This window comes from Bombus huntii, chromosome 7 (assembly GCF_024542735.1).
Source record: "Bombus huntii isolate Logan2020A chromosome 7, iyBomHunt1.1, whole genome shotgun sequence".
NCBI classification, from domain to species: Eukaryota; Metazoa; Arthropoda; class Insecta; order Hymenoptera; family Apidae; genus Bombus; species Bombus huntii.
The window spans coordinates 10,475,160-10,497,195 of record NC_066244.1 but is presented as its reverse complement, the minus strand read 5'-3'; the positions used below and the strand labels follow the sequence as shown (position 1 = coordinate 10,497,195).

General features: G+C 32.9%; 1 protein-coding gene across 34 annotated transcripts in view; it reads left to right on the top strand.

The window, feature by feature from the left end:
• LOC126867401 (ankyrin-3-like) overlaps positions 1–22,036 on the top strand; it is a 92,921-nt gene that overhangs the window by 42,844 nt on the left and 28,041 nt on the right. For 24 of the 34 annotated variants that reach the window (XR_007690248.1, XR_007690259.1, XR_007690277.1 and 21 more), the window contains 15 exons: positions 2,082–2,210; positions 4,375–4,480; positions 7,094–7,189; positions 10,879–11,103; positions 12,071–12,231; positions 12,902–13,113; positions 13,513–13,717; positions 14,215–14,229; positions 15,766–15,955; positions 16,346–16,481; positions 16,578–16,908; positions 16,980–17,183; positions 19,508–19,749; positions 19,884–19,935; positions 20,489–20,716. Coding sequence is in view for 6 of the 34 variants with exons in the window: in XM_050621821.1 (XP_050477778.1) it covers positions 2,082–2,210; positions 4,375–4,480; positions 7,094–7,189; positions 10,879–11,103; positions 12,071–12,231; positions 12,902–13,113; positions 13,513–13,717; positions 14,215–14,229; positions 15,766–15,955; positions 16,346–16,481; positions 16,578–16,908; positions 16,980–17,183; positions 19,508–19,749; positions 19,884–19,935; positions 20,489–20,716 (2,532 nt within the window). In the remaining 28 variants the exon portion in view is untranslated. Of the gene's footprint in view, positions 1–47; positions 139–186; positions 326–2,081; positions 2,211–4,374; positions 4,481–7,093; positions 7,190–9,103; positions 9,122–10,878; positions 11,104–12,070; positions 12,232–12,901; positions 13,114–13,512; positions 13,718–14,214; positions 14,230–15,765; positions 15,956–16,345; positions 16,482–16,577; positions 16,909–16,979; positions 17,184–19,507; positions 19,750–19,883; positions 19,936–20,488; positions 20,717–22,036 lie in introns of those variants that run through there. The other 10 variants (XR_007690252.1, XM_050621824.1, XR_007690257.1 and 7 more) reach the window with 8 other exon arrangements.

The window sequence follows — 22,036 nt, the reverse complement described above, 5'->3', positions numbered from 1 at the left end:
CTTTACCGTAGAAAAAGAAAATAAATGATTTGATGGTTTCGTATTCTTTTCGTAGGTCTTTGATGTTCCACGATTTATTCTGTCGAGGCCAACGGGCTCGGTCGTACCACGGCGATATTAATGCGATTAAACCCGGCGGTAAATGTTTATTACAATTGTAAATCGAGCGCTGCTGACGTGCGTGACGCGAATCAACGGAATCGCGTAACGTCACGATCGCGCGAAACTTCAGTATCTGGTTTAAAAGTGTCAAAGCCGCGAACGGCGATACCCAGTCATTGCGATCACCGACGGATATATTGAGATTTGACAGAGTTTTCTCGTAGTGAGTGATACTATTTTTGAAGTTACTTGGTGCTTCTCGGTGGCGGTGATCGATCGACGAAAACAGACGGTGCTCGCGATACGTGGAATCGAGAATTCGATTAACACCGATGCAACGTGACATAAACTAAGTGTCTCGTTGATTACGATTAGGACTATTCTGGTCTATGACGGAGCCGGTCTAACTGCATTCAACAAGATTCGACATGATTACATAGTTAGTTTTCACAGGCGCGCGTGTATTCAGGAGGATATAGGTCACTGCCTATGAGGTCAACTATTCGTAGATAGAAGCTTAGAGGCTTAGAATGTTATAGAATTACTTCGGTAGGCTGTCCTTGAACAATTCTAAAATTAGAGTTTTCGCGGTACAGTTTCTCCATGTGCCTAACGGTTGTGGACCAGTTGCTTCGTGTTTCTATTAATTTTAGATGTTATCGATTCCACAGTCACGGGTTTCAGGCAGCTCTCGAGATAACGAGTGACATCATTTCCATGCGTACGACTAGACCCTGAAACGTCATCGAGCGAGAAACGGAAAACTTGAAATTGATCACTCGCATTGTCATGTACAAAGGAACGAACCACGTTGGCGTTCTCGTTACTAATATTTTTTCGCTATATTATAATCTTCTTCGAACAGTGTCGCAATTTGCGTACATTTATTTTCGAAGTTGACAACATTACGTTCCTAAGATGGAATAGGAAACGATGTATAATTTCGTTTGTGCTAGATTAATTTAGTCTTTACAGCGGCGTTATTCAACGTGGGTTGTAAATTTGTAGGTTGACCATTTATTAGATAATTGTGTTCCATATTCTTGGCATATCTGATAAGGCATGTTTAAAGTTGTATGAAATGATTGGATAAGCGAGTAGATCTCAGTCTTGTGAAAAATACGATACTATTTGTACGCGTTCATTTATACGCTCACGTTTCTTTCTAGTTCTTTTCTGAAGTATTTTCATGGTACGTTTACGGCGTTTTACGACCGAACTATAGAACAAAAGTAGAAATTTAATAGTATCTGAAAACACGTTCGACGATTCTCAACCTCAATCGCCTGTGATTATATACATATGCGAATGTGTACGATAAGCAAACAGGAAACGATACGTGAAAAATTATTCAAATTCCATTTTAATCGAATTAACTACGAATGAATTGATTATGGAGAATCGTCGCAGAGAATTACTCAAATATTTGTATGAGTTATATGTTTCGCGCAACTGATATTACAAGCGTTATCTGCCTGGCTTGAAACACTCGAAGTCTCTTGATACGATTTAAGCAGCGTTTTTTAAAAGTGTTTTTTCTGCATATATGCAGTGGAAACCATATTCAATTTCTGTTATTTTCGACTCATATAATCAGGTATGAGAAGTATTCGCACGAATATAAATTTCTGGACGGTCATTGACACATCGTGCACAGTCTCATTTGTTTATCGTTAATATTCTAAGGCTCCGAGTAAGGCCAAAATAACGAACACTCTTGAGTACATAATGACACGATATTTCATTTTGCTTCTTTAAGCTTGACTGGGATAATTTTTATGGCAATGATTTTCCGTTTATTTGCAGGCTCTCATATTCATTTGTTTACGTTGGTGCATAATATCTCACCACGTTTTTATATTGTTTTCATGCAAGTTCGACAGTACTTTAGATTTTTTACGAACCTCTTTTTGGCTCTTGCAAACACGCTCGCGTCATTTTTGCCGCTCATTATAATTCGCACTTTACGTTTATCATAGGTGAAGATCCGATGCTTAGCGACCAACAGCAATATCGATACATGACTGTTGACGATATGAAATCCATGGGGGATGACTCGATGCGCGTCAACGTGACAGATGACGAGAGAGACAATCGACATTCCGGAGGTAAGAATTACGTGAAATTCATGTTTCCTGTTGCAAATTCATTGTTCTTATAACGTACAATTACTTATGTAGATTCAACTGATTAGATTTGATTATGTAGATTATTCAGCTGATAATAGTATCTCATTTACCCAAACTCTAAAGAATATCGTCAAAATCGAGGCTTCCAAATGTGAACCGTGTCGTTTTGGAAAATATATTCCAAAAATATGAGGCTTACATCCGGATGTATCAATTTTGATGATTGCGTGATTCAAAGCTAGGATAGTCTTAAACCTTTGTCAAAACGATATCAGATATTTAATTATCACATCCTATTTTATTATTAATTAATCCTTTCTACTCCACTAATGTCCCGACAACAATAATGATAATATAAATATTGTTTCTTGTATTGCTATCGTCGATAAAAGATGAGAAATGTGGAAAGTTCTGTATTCTTTTTCTTTAACGAAAGCTTTGATTGAAAAAGATTTTACTATGGAATGCTGATAAAAATTTCTAGAGTTCAAACGCTTAGACCTTTACATGTTGTGCTATAAGAGTATAAAGAATAAAATAACACAAGAATAGTAAACAGGTAATATTTGATTTCATATAACGCAGAAATATTATTTAGTAGTAATGTTTTATTATACTTCAATGCTATTTTCTGTATTTTATAGTTCGAAAATTATTGAATATTATTCTGCTTATTTTTTCTACCTTACATAGAGACATATCGCGTTTATTCGTTTTTTTCTTACATTACGACACAGTATCTAGTTAAATCAATGGTACAACGTATTGACGGAAAATGCAAAACGAGAATTAATTTTGCGCTCCTAGAAACGGAAGAGGTTTCAAGGGCAATTTAATTTCTTCTAAGTGGAGTGCTGTGTTTTTTATCCTTTGCGCGGTAGCGATTGTAGAGTTCAACAAGGTATAATGAAAGGTCATTCGAGACGATGGAGGGTCATAAATTAATGAGTCTTGCTTTACAAAAGATGCTTGAAGTGTTGGTTGTTTGTATTGGTGCAGTGATAATAGATAGTGTCTTGAAAATTGCACAAAGGCGTGTATTTATCACTTCCGGATTAATTAATCATACATCAGAACTATCGTTTATTTAACGTATATGAATTTTTCTTTTGTTTGTAACATTTTTAAACGTGAAATTTAAGGAGTAAACTCGAACGAGCTAAATTTTCGTTGTACGATCAAAAGATTCGGGAAACTATTTGAAAAATTATTTGGTAACTATAATTTTATTATAATTATAACGTTAATTATAAAAATAACATATAATAATTATAACACTTATGTACAAAGATGTTAAAGTGGCACATCAAGACTTAGAACATGATGCAAGATACAATTTATTTATGTATTACAACTCTTTGTCATTTCCGATCATTTTTTTCGATAATGTATGTAATAACTAACACGCAATTATTGTTCTAATAATAGGACGACTAAAGAAACGGTATACATAAGCAGTACTTTGTCCAAGACAGTTGACTTCGACTTGTCATTTTTCGTCACGCGATAAAATTTATTTCATATTGCATCCGTCTATCTCTAAAAGAAATTTAGTTTCTTAATTTTCGAACGAATGCTTTTTATTACGGATCACACGATGCATTTTATGTGTTCTTACGCAAAAGATGCGGTATTGAAGTACATAGATTATTAGCACCATTTTCGCTTCAGATTTTGTTTTTTATTCTTTATTCATTAGCGTTATATATCCCACATAACATATTTCTAAACTTCATTTACAAATAATTTTTATTATTTACAATGGTAACGTTTATATTATTAATTTTCTAATTTTTTGAATTAATACAATACGTTCCATTTCCTTCTGTCTTCAAAAATCTTGTAGCTGATAGTAGATATTAAAATATTTACGTGAACGATTTGAACTTTCCACAATTTTCTTGTATATACGAGCAGAGTATGTAATTACGAATAATACAGCCAAAGTTATGGTGGGCGTCGTATTCCGAATGATTAAACAGAAAAACACTTAAAAGAACAATAGAAGCATATCCATACTTGATAAATTTTTCATTGAAGATATCTAAAATGCATCCACTTGATAGCTCGCGTTAATTATTTCCATATTACGTATTTAATATAGGGGAAGCGTTACATGTTTAATAATAAATTTGATTTATAGCACCAATGATAACCGAGATGATCACAAAAGAAAATTATCAACGTACAAACGCTGCCAATCTCAAACTAGACAATGTTGATATTAATAGGCACCCAGTACACGTCGGGTATGTATTAATTTATTCATCCTCTTATTCTATAAACACCACTCATCTAACACTAGTCAAACAATTGTACAATTTAGGGTAGGTTGTATTATTCATTCATAATTGTATAATACTGCTCTGAGCAACTCTTTTGTATCATAAAGTGCTTGACAAAATTTGTATATTTATATTCATGCTATAATCTATTTAATTTGTACATTCTTTGGAATTATCTTCATATACCGTGATATCTGACAAAAATTTGTTAACTATTATACAACTTACCCCATTGATATATTTAAAAATATATCTAAACTACTTGCGTTTTTAAGTATTTTATCGGGCAAAGACATATCTGTAAGATCTGTCTGCAACATATTAGAATACGTTTCAATTGGTTCTAATTTGCAGAGTTTGCGAGGGTGTTCGAAATTTTTCCAAATTCTCTTCGATTATTCTCAGATCGATCTTTCTTGTTTATGAAAATTTTCCCAGTTGAAAATTTGCATCGTCATCTATTGAATTGGAAATTGTTTGCGAAGTATACATACTATACATGCACGACGAATTAAAGAGGATGTTCAATCCGACTTCTACTAACTGAATTACCGAGATAGAAAGTCAACGAAGCCGATCTCTATATTTGCATGGTTTGTTTTAATACTTAATAATTGCGCAACGTAAATAAGATACAAATCAAATATGTACAGATTAACACGAACTTCAAGCTGTAGTCGAAATTCAATATAATATATAAAAAATGTATGTTGAATCTTTAAGTTCTCATGCTTGTAAAAAAAAAAAGCTCGTTGCTACACATAACTGAATTTATAACACAGATTATTTTGATAATCTAAGATAATTACACAAAAGCTTTGTTGTGTTATTGAAATACGTTCTTCGTTAAAGTTGGCGTAATGCATTTCATTGGGCAAGAATTGCAGTATCGGAAAACTGTTTCTTTCAAAAGGCTATAATTGGCGTTTGTCGTATTGGATTTGAAAAAGTTGTCGGAACTCTATTTATACACACCTGTAGGAAATAACGTCTATTGTAATTTTGATACAGTTGGAAATTGTATATAGAACGTAGAAGCATATAGTACGCAAGCAGTGGCGTACATAAAAAAGAGAACAATAATAATGTTCATATCATGAAACAATAATATTGTGTATTATAGTGTGATACGGTGTGCATTGGTGAAAGACTCCTGCTCTAATTAACCTAGATCATTGGCTGATATATAATAACAAAATGTGGTACAGGATTGTAAGAATTTATATTTACGAGAGCCGCATAAAATGAGCTTGAACTTTCTATTTTCACAGAACTCTTCCAAATTAATTTTTAGTTGGCTTCACGTATTTTTTAGCGTAGACAAACTAACGAAGTACGGCGAATAAAAATACCTTTTTATCGTATAACGACGTACATGTACCAAAATTGACACGTTCATACATTGACCGCATCAAACTGATAAATAATAAAATAAAAAAGTTAAAATCGAGTGGATCGTAAAATGATACTACGCTACAATCGGAAATCTGCATTTCAAAGCTTTCCATAACGTTGTTTTACGTTAAATTTTCTTTATGTAGAAAGTAAAGAGGTTATTATGGGACATACGTAATAATTGACATAATTCGTAGTTACATAATCGCGAACATAATGAAAACATAACAGCGTAACTGTCATCGCGGGGACTGTCACGGAATGTTTCAAATGGAGCCAACGAGAATCAAACCAGTAACTGAACTCTAATCAGTTTTCTGTTACACATCATATCTCTCACAGCAAGCTATTTTTTAGCTACTTTCTTTTTAATTCTATTCAGAATGTTCAGTTCAATGTTTATGTAATCGGCCAACCAGCTAAACAAGAGCCAACCGCTTGGTGCCCTCGTTTACATCCTGTCTTGCTCGTAGCAATATTAGATTATCTAGTTAATAAGCATGTTGTTCTTGAAATATCTTTGGGATGAACGATTCTTTGATGGTGTAATTTAATTGGATACCATGTTCCTTACTAATAACAGGCGGGTTGTTACAATTTCAGAAGTCTCGTACTTAATCGAGGAATAGACAAGTACATAGTATAACGTTCTACTAAACACGAAGTGAACAAATCACGCATTCTTCTATTTTATTCTAAATATTATTAGAAATATGCGGTGTAAAATTAATGTTTTTGTTCTTTGCATTTTTTACATTGATATTTTATAAATATTTTTAAATGAATAACAAATTGAGTATATCTTACAAACTAATTTTTTCACTGTTACTAAGAAATTAAGAAAGAGTAGTATGTTTGATACAATGGTACTTTTGTATTTTACATTTTCAATGGATTCTCTCTTTGCGTTTAGTAGGACAGGATACTTATCGTATCGGACAAACAACGTTTTGTTCGAGTTACCTTCTTATATCTTCAGAATGTTTTTCTTATACATTTAACCATATACAAGAGCACATGTGTTTGCACGTACTTGTTTCTGAAAATGTAGAATGGTTTTTCCAAGTGCACAGATTTCCTAAAGCAAACAGCAGAGAAAAGTGCAACGTGCACGGCAAACAAAGAAAAACAAAAATAGTAAGCATGCGCATGAAACGAATTTTTTATCCATAATCATACTAGATTTTGTTCTGAGATCAGAGCGTCCCTAGAGTCCCTAAATACATCGCTGGCAGCTCTTGGTACCATGTCGAAAGGACAAGGAATGTGGAGGGACAGGTACACCATGCCCTTTTTATTACTCTCCTTTCTGTGTTTAGGCGTTTTTACATACAATATATTTAGATATAGAAAAAGTATCGTACGTATAAAATGAACACATGACGGAAAACACATTACATTCGCGTACACAAAGTACTATGTCTATGTCTATTACAATATAATATGTCCAAACGTCATGTTGATTCGAAGTGGCTTGTGATCTTTTTTAGCAAAGCAAATTACAATCTTAAAACGTGTATATAAATTCTATAGATAATCGTATTTTTTGTTGAATTGTAACTTTTATAATTGCGTAAATGTATCTATTGTTGGTGATTTGTATTTATTTCATATATTCTTTTCATACGATAAATTATATATATAATATGGATCATGGCCAAAGACAGTAGTCCAGTCTAATTAATAATTTCTCAAGCAAATGCACAAGAATATGTAATATGTCATGATGTCAATATGGAATTTAAATATTACATTTAGAATCTCATATTTTACCATCAAATGGTACATGCATGTTGTACGAATGAAAGTAAGAAAATGATTTATATTATTAAAAATTATAATAGAAATACGAAGTTATAACGAGCTGGTTTTTCGTTCGATATAAATCAACGATAATTAAACTTCAATTCCCATACTTTACTTCTATTGTTCATATTTATGGACATGTTTGATTAACAAAAAATTGCATTTATCACAATATGAATTTCTTATTCGGTTCACGACACAAATTCTTTGTATTTTCTGTATTAGTACGTTGATATCTTTTCTTTAGCGTGTAAAGACTCTAAATATACATATGAAATATTTATTCCAACAGCTTGGTATTTCATATTAAGCACCGATCGATCGTTTTCAAGCTATTGATAATACTTGTTGAACTATTGTATTGAAAAGCCGATTCGTCGATACCTCGTTTCTCTTAAATGAAATTACTACCAGTCTATGTTTGTATTTGTTATTTCTTGTTTTCATTCGTAAAACATATTGACGTCATTTTGCGAAAAAGACCTGGATTTACTAATGAATTCAATAAATTCGATACTGAACAATAACACTGAACAATTAACCTAATGGAACATAAATATAGTTGAAAGGAACATATTAGCTAAATTATGAATAACTGAACATAGAAATAATAGTTGTTTAGTAAATAATGGAATATCGTGATAAAGATTAAAAGTGCTCTTGTAGATATAGGAAGAGAATCGTTCGTCCTCTAGTTTAATGATAGTTAATTACCAATAGATAACCATTTTGGACACATTTTTATGATATAGTGGCTGCTGCTCGTATCGTTGTTCTCCCTTCTCCCTTTATGACAAGTTTGAGCTATTTTTTGCATATGTAACGAAATCTGTTGACGATATATTTATAATACTATATTTATAATACTATGCGTAACGTAGGAAGAATTATTTTTATGCGCTTCGCGCGATGAACGAAAAATCATTCGATCGAATTGAAAAGAAAATATTACAGATTTCGGAACAATCGATTTTACGTTGCCACCCTAACGTATACCTATTTTCCGCAGAGTGTGAATGATGTGACCTCGTTGCGTCTCCACTATAATACATAATTATTATTGTTGCTCCCCATTTTTGTAGTTTTGTATAATAGAAAAGTGGCTTGCGTGTGATGATTGCGGGTTTTCGAAAATTGAATGAGAAACAATCATCATGATAAGCACGGAGGCAGTTAAAGAACGTCCAAGAGAACGAAGTTATGCGAACGTGCTGGAAAGAAATGACAAGAGAAATATTCGAAAATCTGTAAAGTTGCGCTAGTTTAGAATCTCGACTCCATCTATGTCGTCATCTTCTCACCACCATTTTTATGAACGAATGGATACTAACGCGTTTTTTATTTTGTTCCCGATCCTCTCTGTTATTTTATTTGCGCTACTCGCAGAATTCCACAGTGGAGAAAGTAAGTGATCTTCTCTTGAATCTTAGCTTCTGCTACTTGCCATATCGCTCTTCAATTTGATTTATGTTCTTGATACATTTCCTTTGAACGCACAATGCCCGTAGTCGCTCAAGTTTTAGTATTCTTAGACAGAATATTTTAGTGCACAATGAATATACGTAAATCGAAAAGATCAAATTTATGCGATAAAATAACAGGAAATTGAAATAATAATATATCTCAGGGGAAATATGTTGATGATATGATAATATGAATTACAACAAAAATTATGTTTCGTTGTAAATCAATTTTGCCAAAAATCTCAATTTAGAATTAATAAATTTTCATTATTTATAGTTGGAAGTTGTTCCTAGAATTTTACATCTACGTAAATACAACGCTTAATATGTATTAAGCATCATCTGTTTGTCATAGCTAAAAGCTGTAATATATTCCAGAAACATGATGTATATTGAAGAGTTCTATTACATCATCTCACTTGAGCAACCTTCGTACAATTTATGTATGATCGATATTTTTAGACTATTTAATGTACGAGAAAAGAAGAATGTTATTCGTGAAGACGTTTCATTACGTGAATGTAAATGAAATATCGAATCATTTACATCAATTATATTCACTGTGCACACGTTGTATGCAACATCTTTGTGAATAATTCTCAGGTTCATTATGGAACTCGTCCTCCAGCACAGTCATCAATCAGCAATCAATAGGAAGCAATCGAATGGATCTTTGAATTCCAATTCAACCAATTTTTATGATTCTTTTTCTTTTTTCTTTTTTTATGATAGTATTCAGTGTTAATTAGCGTTACGCTTGCAGACATAGAATATTCATACAGCAAATCCTTCACACAAGCTCACAAGCCATACTGTTTCTATTTTAGTTATCTGATTTAAAATTTAATTTGCTCCATTTCTCATGTAACTTATCTTTGCACACTGTTGTCTTGTAATTAATTTATTTCTCTTTTTTTTTTTACAGTTACCCCTCATACGCAGCAATAAATCATATCCAAAGCATATATAATTTTTTTGTAACGTTTACGGAACAAATTGAAACATTTAATAACTACGCCGTATACATAAAACCGCCTTCAGAATGACCTGACACGATTAAGAATAATTTCTGTATTTAACTTTATGCTTTTAGTAAAAATTTATCGTGAACGTTGCTTTTCGGCTTGGCGTGCTTATGTGATAACTCAATCGTTTCTTTTAATTGGCCTTCTAAAATATTTTTACTACGAATCGTTAAAAACAGACTAATTATAAAATACTTATTCGTTCGTTTAGAAATGATATAGATATTATAATAAAGTATTCGATGAATTAGCGCTATTTTTATACGTAACGTTATCTTGGTATGTACATAAAATTTCAAATATGTGCCGAAAAAGCCGTATTAATTCTTTGAAGGATCTAGATTAGTGTAAATATTATGTATACACATTAGTAAAAATATTTTTTTTTCTTTAATTATAATTGGTTTGACTTAAGCGAAGCAGTTAGCATGATCGTATTATTTATCGAACGGCCAAATGTTCGCACAATATTCGTATGTAATAGTGTTGAATAATGATTTATGAGTACGTGTCCAAATAATGATTAGCCCCCATGCAATGATTGCTCTTATTTTCAAGTCTTTTTCTGTATCGACATATCGTAATGCTATAAGCTAAGGCGATATGTACCTTTCTGTTTATACGATCGACGCGTGAATTTTCTTTATAACTATGTTTATTGTATAAATGATAGCTTCCTGGTTTCCTTTCTGGTGGATGCACGAGGTGGTGCGATGCGTGGCTGCAGACATAGTGGTGTACGTGTAATCGTTCCTCCTAGAAAAGCCGCAATGCCTATGCGCGTTACGTGCAGGTATTTGAGAAGGGACAAATTGACGAACCCACCGCCTTTGATGGAAGGGGAGGCTCTTGCCAGCCGTATCCTTGAACTAGGACCCGTGGGTGCCAAATTCTTAGGGTAAGTACATAATATGTAAAGTATATGATATACACAAGTGTCTCTTATATTTGCTTTTAATCTATCGTATTTAAAGTAACATTTTAATATTAGTTCAGATAATCGATTTTTCGGTCGTAAATGAAAAATTTTTAGTTTCTGAATTTTTTCCGCAATTTATTTAAGATAATATTTTAGCCTATGCAGTCATTGTAAAAAATTGATTTTTGGAATACAGGTAGCATTATTAAACGAAGAATGTACAGTTTTTGAATTCGTCTTCAATTTGTTTGAAAAAACAATTGCGACGTATTAATTAATTCATTAAGTATTAGCATTTAAATAGTATTGATATCACGATGATTGAGGAACATTATTGACACTAATAACTTGTTGATAGGTTTAAGTATCTTCCAGATATAACGTCTTCGTTGGTTTAAATAGTTTAAATATAAAATAATATATTTTTCTCTTCTTATCAAACGATAATTGTTCTTTAAGTATGTACAAAGATTCGCATATAGCAGCTCTCTGCAATCCCACTTAAAAATTTCACGATATCTCCAGATTGTTCTAAATTCTATAAATTATCGTATGATTCATCGTAAAGTATAAACGTTGGCATGTAACAAAGAGATTTGAGATTATCCCATTGGTGACCCAAATTCGTTTGCTATTATACTCGATTAAGGAGTGCAGCTTAATGTGCAAATGCAATTTTCATGTCCTGAGAAACGTAAGTCGTGCTTCGATTAATTATTACAATTGAAGAGTTCTGTTCAAACCATTTGTAAAAAAATTTTCTCTAATTCTTATACAAAATTTTAATCTTTAAATTGTAAAAAGTGATATAAAAATTCAAATGTATATTACGTTCGTAGATAAGACAAATTTGTTATTGAACGTAAAATGCAATGTACGAATACCGAATCTTAGAAATGATGAGTATATTATCAAATTTTGTAATAATAATAATTTTTTCGAATAGACCTGTCATCATAGAAGTACCACACTTCGCTTCGTTGCGGGGCAAGGAACGAGAAATAGTAATACTTCGGTCGGATAATGGAGAAACTTGGCGCGAGCATACCTTGGAAGCCAGCGAGGAGGCTGTCCAAGATGTGCTTAACGAGAGCTTTGAAGGAGAAGGTACGACTATTTTCTCATCTTTTCTCAATTTAGCTTTTGTTTATCATAAATCCTGTAACTCTTTGCTTCGTATTAAAATAAATCGTACTGAATAATATGTTCATCGTTACATTTCTTAAGTACATACATATGGACAGATATACATATTTAATCTTGTATAATTTATCTTACACGACATCTATCTCACAAAGTGCTACTAAAGTACTGTCTTATCTGTTAATCGTCATTTCCATTTGTTTGTACTAGCCCAACCATCTAAAAAGTAGTAGGAAGATTTTAGGTATCAAATGATAACATCTTGAGAGTGAGATAATATTAATAGTATTCACATGTTATACTCTTTCGTATATCAGGAAATGACTCGAGTATAAACGCTAATGTGCAATTGGAATCTTGACAGTCTTGAACAAGAACCAATACTTAGAAGCATAGCATATAATCAATGTTTGCCAATGTTTGTTGATGTAAACAATTATTAAGTGTTTTAACAACTAGTTATTTGCTCTATATCCGTTATAAATAGCTCACAGTTTATAAACAAGAGTATATAATGCAATTCGCAAATGTTTTGAATAAGGATAGTTAGCAAGATCTATGTTTGAAAAATATTTAAGTTCTTCGCGTTACTTGTGTAAGTAACTTAACGAAATATGTATAAATATTTTCGCAGAATTAAGCCAGCTCGAAGATCTCCAAACTTCCCGAATCGTAAGGATACTCACTGCAGACTTCCCACATTACTTCGCAGTAGTGTCTCGCATCAGGCAAGAGGTTCATGCAGTTGGTCCAGAAGGTGGTACAGTTTCTTCATCGGCTGTTCCACAAGTTCAGGCTGTTTTCCCACCAGCAGCTCTTACTAAAAAGATCAGAGTTGGACTCCAGGTGGTTATTCTCTTCTCGATGCGTTTCATTATTTTTTGAAAACTAAAATTAAAATTAAAACAGTGAAGTATCTAATTGGCGTTCAAATTTAGTTTATTAAATAGAATGGTTAAGTCATACCAACGTACAGTATATTGAAACACTTGCAAAAATCTTTTATGAATGTATTATGTGTTATGCGGTTATAATATACGATTATAGTAGTCGTAAAGATTACGCATAGAAGCTACATAGAATCTGTAATAAGTATCCATATACATTCATGCGTTATTGAACAATTTGATATAAGCGGATGAACGTCATGTAGTACATAATAGAATATTTGAAAAATCAATTACATCAAATACAATCTGTGACATAACTTGGAATAAATTAAAAAGAAATGATATTATTATTTAGGCACATCCAATACCAGCAGATCTTGTAGCCAAGTTGCTTGGTAACAGAGTGGCGGTATCACCAATCGTAACCGTTGAGCCAAGGCGAAGAAAATTCCACAAACCGATAACCTTAACTATACCGGTGCCGCAAGCAGCCAACAAAGGCATGATCAATCAATATTCAGGAGACGCACCGACGTTGAGACTTCTGTGCAGCATAACTGGTAATATATGCTTGCACGTAATATTGTAGAGCAGCGTACCGTCTTACTGGAAAATCTCTTACCGATAAGTGCTGAAACTGTTACGCCGCAACACCTTTGGTGTATATATGCTCTTATCAGACTTCTTACGCATTCGAAGATCAATTTGTAGTTTAGTAGGCATGGCGCGGGCGGTAGGCATCTTCGTCTGTTCTCAGGTCATCGGGACTACGTTAACGATATTTTTGTATCTCGTTAGAATAATTATTCTGTTATTGATCTCGTAGGTATGCAATGTAAGAAGTAGGTTTGGAGTGTTTTATTTAATATTTAGGAGGTTGTACATGTTATCTAGGAGATTAATTTAAGTACGATTATAATTAATACGTCCCGGAGACCTTCGGATAGAGATTTAAAAGGGAGATGGTAGCTGCATGTTTCATAGAAACATTTCGTTGAGTACCATTGTTGTATACATATCTTGTTGTGATTCATTGTTAATGCTTGCATATTGTTAGGATTGAGTCATTTAGGTATGGATTATTAATTAACGTAGATAAAATTTTACTACCTAGCTCATTGTAAGCGTTAACTTCAAAAGTTTTTGTTTCAGCACATTCGTTTGACTGGTAACCGCTTCGATATTAGGCTTGTAATTTATAACTTCTATAAAATTGTATTCCCAAAATATATGTACTTTTAGATCATTCTAATATGTATCATACGACACGTTACCGATACAAAGACTGACAATGTTGTCTATTTAATCTTACCGTTTGTTACAGTCACGCTGTACTTATTTTATTTACAAGTTTTACATGTGTATAACGAAGCTTTTCCGAGTATATAAAACTCAATTTTGATTTTTCCACACGTTACTATAAAAATATTTTGACGAGATTCTCGTTTCTGTTTGGTTGACAAATTATCAAACATTTTAAAAACATTTAATACATTTTATACGATCAAAGAAAAAAAAAGGAAAAAAAGCAGGAAGATATGTTTTCGACATGCATTGCGCCGCGATTTTTATTACGATTATTTTACACACTTTTGTTTTCTTTTATCGCTTATTTACTATTTAAAAGCATATTCACACGAGTCGCGTTTGCTTCCTGCGCGGTTTCCAATGTATGACGCTTTGTTTTCATTTGGCAAGCATTATCATTCGGTCAGCGTGTATTTGGTTCTTACATTACCCACACACACGATACAGCACGTACATCAACGCACTTATGGTGACCGATATTAAATACAAATTTTACCGGTTCTCTTTTACTGGTTTCGTATAACAAAAGAGAACTGTCCTGTTTTAATGTTTTTCTTCCTGTTCGTGTCGTCACGCAAGGACATTGATTGTTCAAATATGTAAATTTTTCCTGTTTTTAAAAGTGAAAAAATTCATTTGGATATCATTGAATCAACATGAAATGACGTAGTCTTCGTCGTACTAATTACTTTATATCTTACAAAAGAAAATTATATTTACATATTTATTATACGATTATATTTTTTTTACGCAATATCTTCCGACAATTAAAAGTTTCTTATTATAACAATATTAATAAGTATTCGCATTTCTTGATACTTTAAGCCCGGTATTAGTGTCACGATAATCTGATTTATAAGAGGAATTTAAGATTATTGCTTGTCCTAATTACGACTTAAACGAACATTGACACAGAATGCAAGATTAACTCCACCCACTCCAATGTATTGCAATTCCAATGTAACTGTACGAGCCCTTCGATTGTTTTCTTAAACAATATTTTCTCTATAACGGCTTCTGCAGATTTATTCAATTTCATTTACCTAAGTTTCTTTTCAATATTTCAATCTTTAATTATTCTTTACTCCATTACGAAACTAGAGAACGTAGAAGACGTAGTGTACAAAATACTCGACAATCAAAGGGCAGACGCGAATATCCCGGGCTAAAAGCGTCGTATTGTAATTAATCTCGGTCGCATCGGATTTGATATCCCACACATATCACTTCTGCCGATTCTCCATTCGCAGCACGGACATATTTTAATAATGTTATTGGACTTGGTATATATGTCGTTCAGGGGGTCAGTCTCGGGCAGTCTGGGAGGATGTCACCGGTTCGACGCCATTGACGTTCGTGAAAGATTGCGTTTCCTTTACTACCACGGTATCTGCTCGCTTCTGGTTAATGGATTGTCGGAATATCTCCGAAGCCACGAAAATGGCTACGGAGTTATACACACACGCGACACATGTACCTTTTATGGCTAAGTACGTTTTTGATGTACCTAAGATTAAAAAGTGTAAAAGACAAATAATCCGTACTGTAATCGCAGGTAGAACATTTCTTCTAAAAATCGGATATCGTTTCTATGTCGGGGTAAGACGAGTAAGGAGAGAGCTCGCTTAGCTTGAGTAGTGCATCGCCTAGTGACGATTATTCATAGAAATATTCATTTCATTCCATGTATCTGTTCCTTCGAACACCAATTTTCTATTATAGAAAAAGAATTCCGATTTTTATAATATATACCGTAGAAAGAGATAGTGTTTTTGATCAGCGCAGACTCTGTTTCGCAATATCAAGTCGATTACGTTTTACCTGCATGATTACAATCACGTTTAGACAGGAAATGTTACCGATACCTATTTCGTCTTCAGATTTGTAGTATTTGCAAAGCGAGTAGATCCACTGGAGGCAAGGCTGCGCGTATTTTGTATGACCGACGATAAAGAAGATAAGACCTTAGAAAATCAAGAGCACTTCACGGAAGTTGCGAAGAGCCGAGACGTCGAGGTAAATACACATATGTACATAAGAAATTACGTGAATCACTCGTTGTAATTACCGCATTGTTAACACGCGTTAATCGCCATGGAAACGTTCCCATAGGTACTGGAAGGTAAAACACAGTATATGGAATTTTCGGGTAACCTTGTGCCAGTATTGAAGAGCGGGGAACAGCTTCAATTACCGTTCAGAGCATTCAAAGAGAATAGAGTTCCGTTCACGGCGAGAATAAAGGATCCGGACGCTGCGGATATGATGGGTCGCATAATGTTCATGAGCGAGCCGAAGGTTCCTAAGGGCGAGTTGCCGCAGACGCCGATTTGCACGTTAAATATTTTATTGCCAGAGAAAATTTCTTCGGAACCCGCTGCCTCGGAGGTGGATTTGTTAGAGCTGTCGAAGAATTATAGTTTTCTACGCGATGGTGGCATAAGTACGTGAATTTCTCACGCTGATTACGAAATCCGAGCTTGTATGAATCACTGACGTTAATTGTGTCTGTAGGTCGTCCAGATGCTATTCACAGAGCAACCATTCGGTTGACTGATATCGCAAATCTGTTGGATAAAGACTGGGAAAAACTCGCGGAAGAGTTAAATATTCCGCCAAACGAGGTATCAACGATTAAACAAGAGTATGCGAATAAACCAGCCCAGCAAGCCGCAGCGATGCTTAAAGTTTGGCAGAGCAATGGAAACAAAGCTACAGGTAAGTTTTATAAGCGTTATACAATATCGCTTTCGACCGATCTTGTTTTTGAATATTTAAAATCTAAAATTTCATTCAGCATGTTGAATCCGATTTCTTCGTATCATCTGATGCTCTTTATATAACGTCGACATAAGTTTTCATAACACTGTGTACCATGCAATTATTTTCCGTAATTAACTCGAATGCCAAGATTTTTATCATATTTACAAACTTATATACTGACAATCTAAATATGTTTTTTAGAATTGTTTATTAATGAGACCGTCGTATCTTTATTCTCGAAAGTATTATCGATGAATAGTCGATTATATTTACGCGAGTAACATATTCACTGGGACGTTCCAATAGACTTTGAACATCTGAATACTTGGTGACCAAAGAGAAATTTTAAATATACGATAAGACTCATAACTCAAGACGATCATTTATATTTTTAGTCATTATTTGACGAGTTTCATTAATTGAGCGATAACGAAACAAGTATTGTCGATGTCGAAACTCTGTTTCTGATTTCCATTATTTCATCTTTATAAATACACTTACAGTTCAATTCGATTCGATATGATTCAGTTCTTGGAGTTCTAATAATTCTACCATTCGCTCGCTTTTACTTCGAAATTTTCATTAAGCTATATTTACAATCTCGTTCCGATTAATTCGGTTATCTCAGTTTCAGTTATTTCAGATTTTCTTCGTAAATAATTTTATTTTCAACATTTTTGCGCGTCAGGATAAATCTTAATAGAATAGCTCTTTTTTCCTGAAGTCATGTCCGTTGGTAAACATTAGATATAGTAATATATAGTAAAATTTAAACAGAACCTGTTTCTTGGCAAGGTCGATTAATCAGGCAGGCGCGTTTGACTAAGACGCGTGGAATCTGAGGAGCAACGTAGTTGGTGATCTCATCCTGCATTATTATGCCTGACATAAACCTATGGACTGCTTTCCCCCTCTTTTTTTACCAGTATTAATGACGCTGATATACAGCAGAAATGCACGTAGCACATCGTTTCTGTTCTGCAATCGGTTAAAACAAACAGAAGTACGCGCCACCTCAAGAAGAATACAGTGAAAGTGACAGTGCATTCGGTCGTTTCCCAAGTTCCGTGTTCCTATAATAATCTGCTCAATTTATTCGAACGTTCTTATTTATTTTATTTTTGCGAGGGCATAAACGCAAAAATGTTTATATCTTTATATCAAGAATATCAAAACGAAGCGACTAACACGTACGTCAGTGAACTGTCGTTATTGTTTAGGCGGCCACATTGTCCAAGACGACAGATTACTGTAACTTCAGGTCTGTATTAGGTCAAGGACAATCATTAGCAAGGAAAATACATCCTTAAAGTTCTTCTGAAGTGACGTGAATATAAATAAACTTTCTTTAGTTTATGAGATTGACCAATTATTTTTAAAAAGTTATTATTCATGCGAAAATAATACGTTTGGGACGGTAAAAGAATTTCTGTGTTACACCCGAAGAAAAAGAAAAGAATTCGTTAGGTATCTGATTCCACGACCAGCATAAATACATATTTAATATTGTTGTTACGTCAGCGTTATTTTGTGTTTGCTAAGTGTGACGGGATTGACAGAAATATTTTATCAGTTGTACGGCGATCTTTTACAACCATTTAATTTCGATAATTTCTCGTATCAAGCTTCAATCTTTTTACGTTTACTTTTCTGTGTTTAGAGCGAATACGCAAATAAAACCGCGATTATAGCGTCCAAGTATTTAAATTGTAATTGTATTTTCAATGATATATCTAATAAGTAAAAATTGCTAGTTTTCAGATTAATAATATAACTATTATTTTTATTCCTTTATTATTACTCCAGAAAGATGTGTGTACTTCTGTGTAATAAAAACAAAGAAATATTAAAACCTTTAATTAAAATAATAAAAACTTAATCGAAACTAACAAAATATTAAGATTGCAACATACACTTCCGCTCAAAAGATTGAGCTACCTTTTGCTGTTTCGACGATACAATCTTTTTCGTGTAGTTTTCTGAACAATAAGAATTCTACGTTTAGAGTAATAATATAATAATTCTACATTTTAAAGCTAAACTATAATTTAGCGATGATGAATAATAAAATAAAACAATAAAAGTATTATAATTCTAACTTTCATTTTTAAATAGAATTAATTACAGCTTACTATGGAAGAATAATATTATAAATAAAATATTTATTTGCTTAAAAAGTCATTACTTCTTTTGATATCGTAACACGCTCCAAACTTATGGGCGGAAGTGTATATGTTATTATTTATTGCTTTATTTAAAAATTATATTTGTATGTGTAGGCAATACTTTGGAGAAAGCATTGAACAAAATTGGCCGCGAGGACATTGTGAGAAAGTGTATATTCAATGTCGAATTGGTCACTGATGACGTAGAAAAGGCCGTCGCGAGAGTTCGATTAGATCAACCTGGATTTGATTCCTTAAAAGAAGAATTGGGTCCTTCAAGGGACACTTCTCTTCGCCGTGATGCAACGATGGATCCAAAGATGAATCCTGACTATGATGATTTTAACAAAAGCAAGGTTTGTATTTTGGAGAAACAATTAGTATCACGGTGTAATTTATATTTTACATCGATGTTCTATTTTTAAAGTTATGTATTTTATTATTTTATTCGAAAGCGCATTTTTATCGAAGTAATTTATTCTGCTCTTAGGAATCTGGATCTATGGAAGACCTGAATATCAGTGACACTAAACGCGATACATGTATGTACTTTTTATTATGTGATTTAAATAATTATAATTTCTAAATTAAACTCTTTCTGATACGATAAAGAAAGTATTCTTGAAATTGAATGACGTTTAACGTTACACTTGTCCGATTACAATACCAGAAAGGATATGACATCACTGCCTGTATTATTTCTATGAATAACACGCCGGCTCCTTTTTCGTGTCATTGCTAAGAAAAAGTATGTGAAATCATAAGTTTCGCCTCACACTTCTTAGAAGGCACATTAATGATATCGCTGTTTGTAACATCTGTTTACATAGCGCCATACTTGCTGCAGTTGCACATTCATAAGTTTCATTTCAGAAACTTCAGCGATATTTTATGAAACACATATTGTTTCTTTTCTCAATGACGATTTACGAAATTAAAAATCGATTTCTATAGTTATTAAGTAGTTGTCTATTCAGGCTATGTGATAATACTCTCTAACAAATCCCCTTCTTCTCCTGTATATATTGTTTTGGCGCTTTAACAAAGCCTGAATTTTTCACGGCATTTAAATCACATTTTCTTCGCACTTAACAGCGATACAGCATGTCACGATCACAAACGGCACTGTATTCAATGGAACCTCGACCCCCATCAAAGATAAATACGCAAGCGAGGAGAAAGAATTAGGGGACACAATGGCCGAATTTCTCGAGCACAAATGTCACGTTGCCGATACGATGAGCAAAAAGTCACGCGATGAAGTTGACGACAAAGACAAAAAACGACAGAGGGTGATCGCAGACGCCAACAAAATAGTTTCTGGTAAGTAATTTGAGCTTTTTTTGAAAAAAAAAAAAAAATGGTGGGTTGAGGGGCCGTGCTTCGATTAGCTACTTCAGAAAATAATAATAAAAAAAATTACATTCATTACGCGACTTATGGAAATCATCATTTACGATAATACTTCTTTACAAAAGGAAAAAAGAATCTGTAGCAGCATGATTAATTTAACGCGATAATGTCACGCTTTGTTACAGAACAACTTATATTAACCACTTATTGATAAAGTTTCAGTCGCTAGTGCTAAATAGTTCTCAAGAATTCGCTTTTTAGTGATATCGTGTTCCTAGCTATAGTATATCTCGATATGCAAATAGACGTAATGATTTTTCAATATACTTTTATGTATTATCTGTATATAAATGTATATTCTCTCCATTATATTAATTAAACGTATAACTTGTAGAACTTAAATAAGGGAGTTATGATCCTTTATTAGTGTTTCAACTGTTGCATATTATATGTAAATTAAACTAATGAAAAATAGTTTGTTAAACATTAAGATGCTAATAGCTGTATATGGCTTTTAGTATTTGCAAAACTGTGTGTTATTTGTATAATTTAAATAAATTATATTATTATTATTATAATTTAATATATAATAATTATCTTGCTTGGTCAAATTAATTTCTTTATTTGTTCCGTTGATATAGCGAGCATAAGCCGAAAATCGAAAATAAATAAAAAATGTAATATAAAATATTAATGTTGTTTCATGTGCGATTTAAAGAATATAACTTTGAAAATAATTCTACACTTCTGTAAGATTGTACTTTATTCTTTATTATTATTTCATATTTATACCTATGTTCATTATAAACTTGAATCGGTTAATTATAAGATTAAAATTTCGCAGTTAATAAAAAAAAAAATAAAACATCAATGTCTTTTTATGTTGTATCATTTTCAATATTTCACACGTGATCTGTCAATTTGTGTTTCTTTCAATAAATTGAAAATATCATCTGTTTATCATAAAAGTTTCGCTCTATTCTTAGTTTTATTATGATTTTCGCTATGTACTATACACCGCTACAAATAAATTACTTAATTACTTGCTTGTTATTTTCAAAACAATAATTTAAACCATAAAGTCGAGAGCAGTAATTATTGTTTTGGAAATATTTTTTATCAGGAATCATTACTTACAATGTTACTATTGACCAGATATATTTTTTGATATTAGAGTCTAGGTGATTTTTGAAAGTATAGCACTGCATTCACTCTGGACACGATTCACATCTGTGAAAGTTGTTAACTATGAAACATTGTTGGCACTAGAACATTTACTTCTTTTACTTT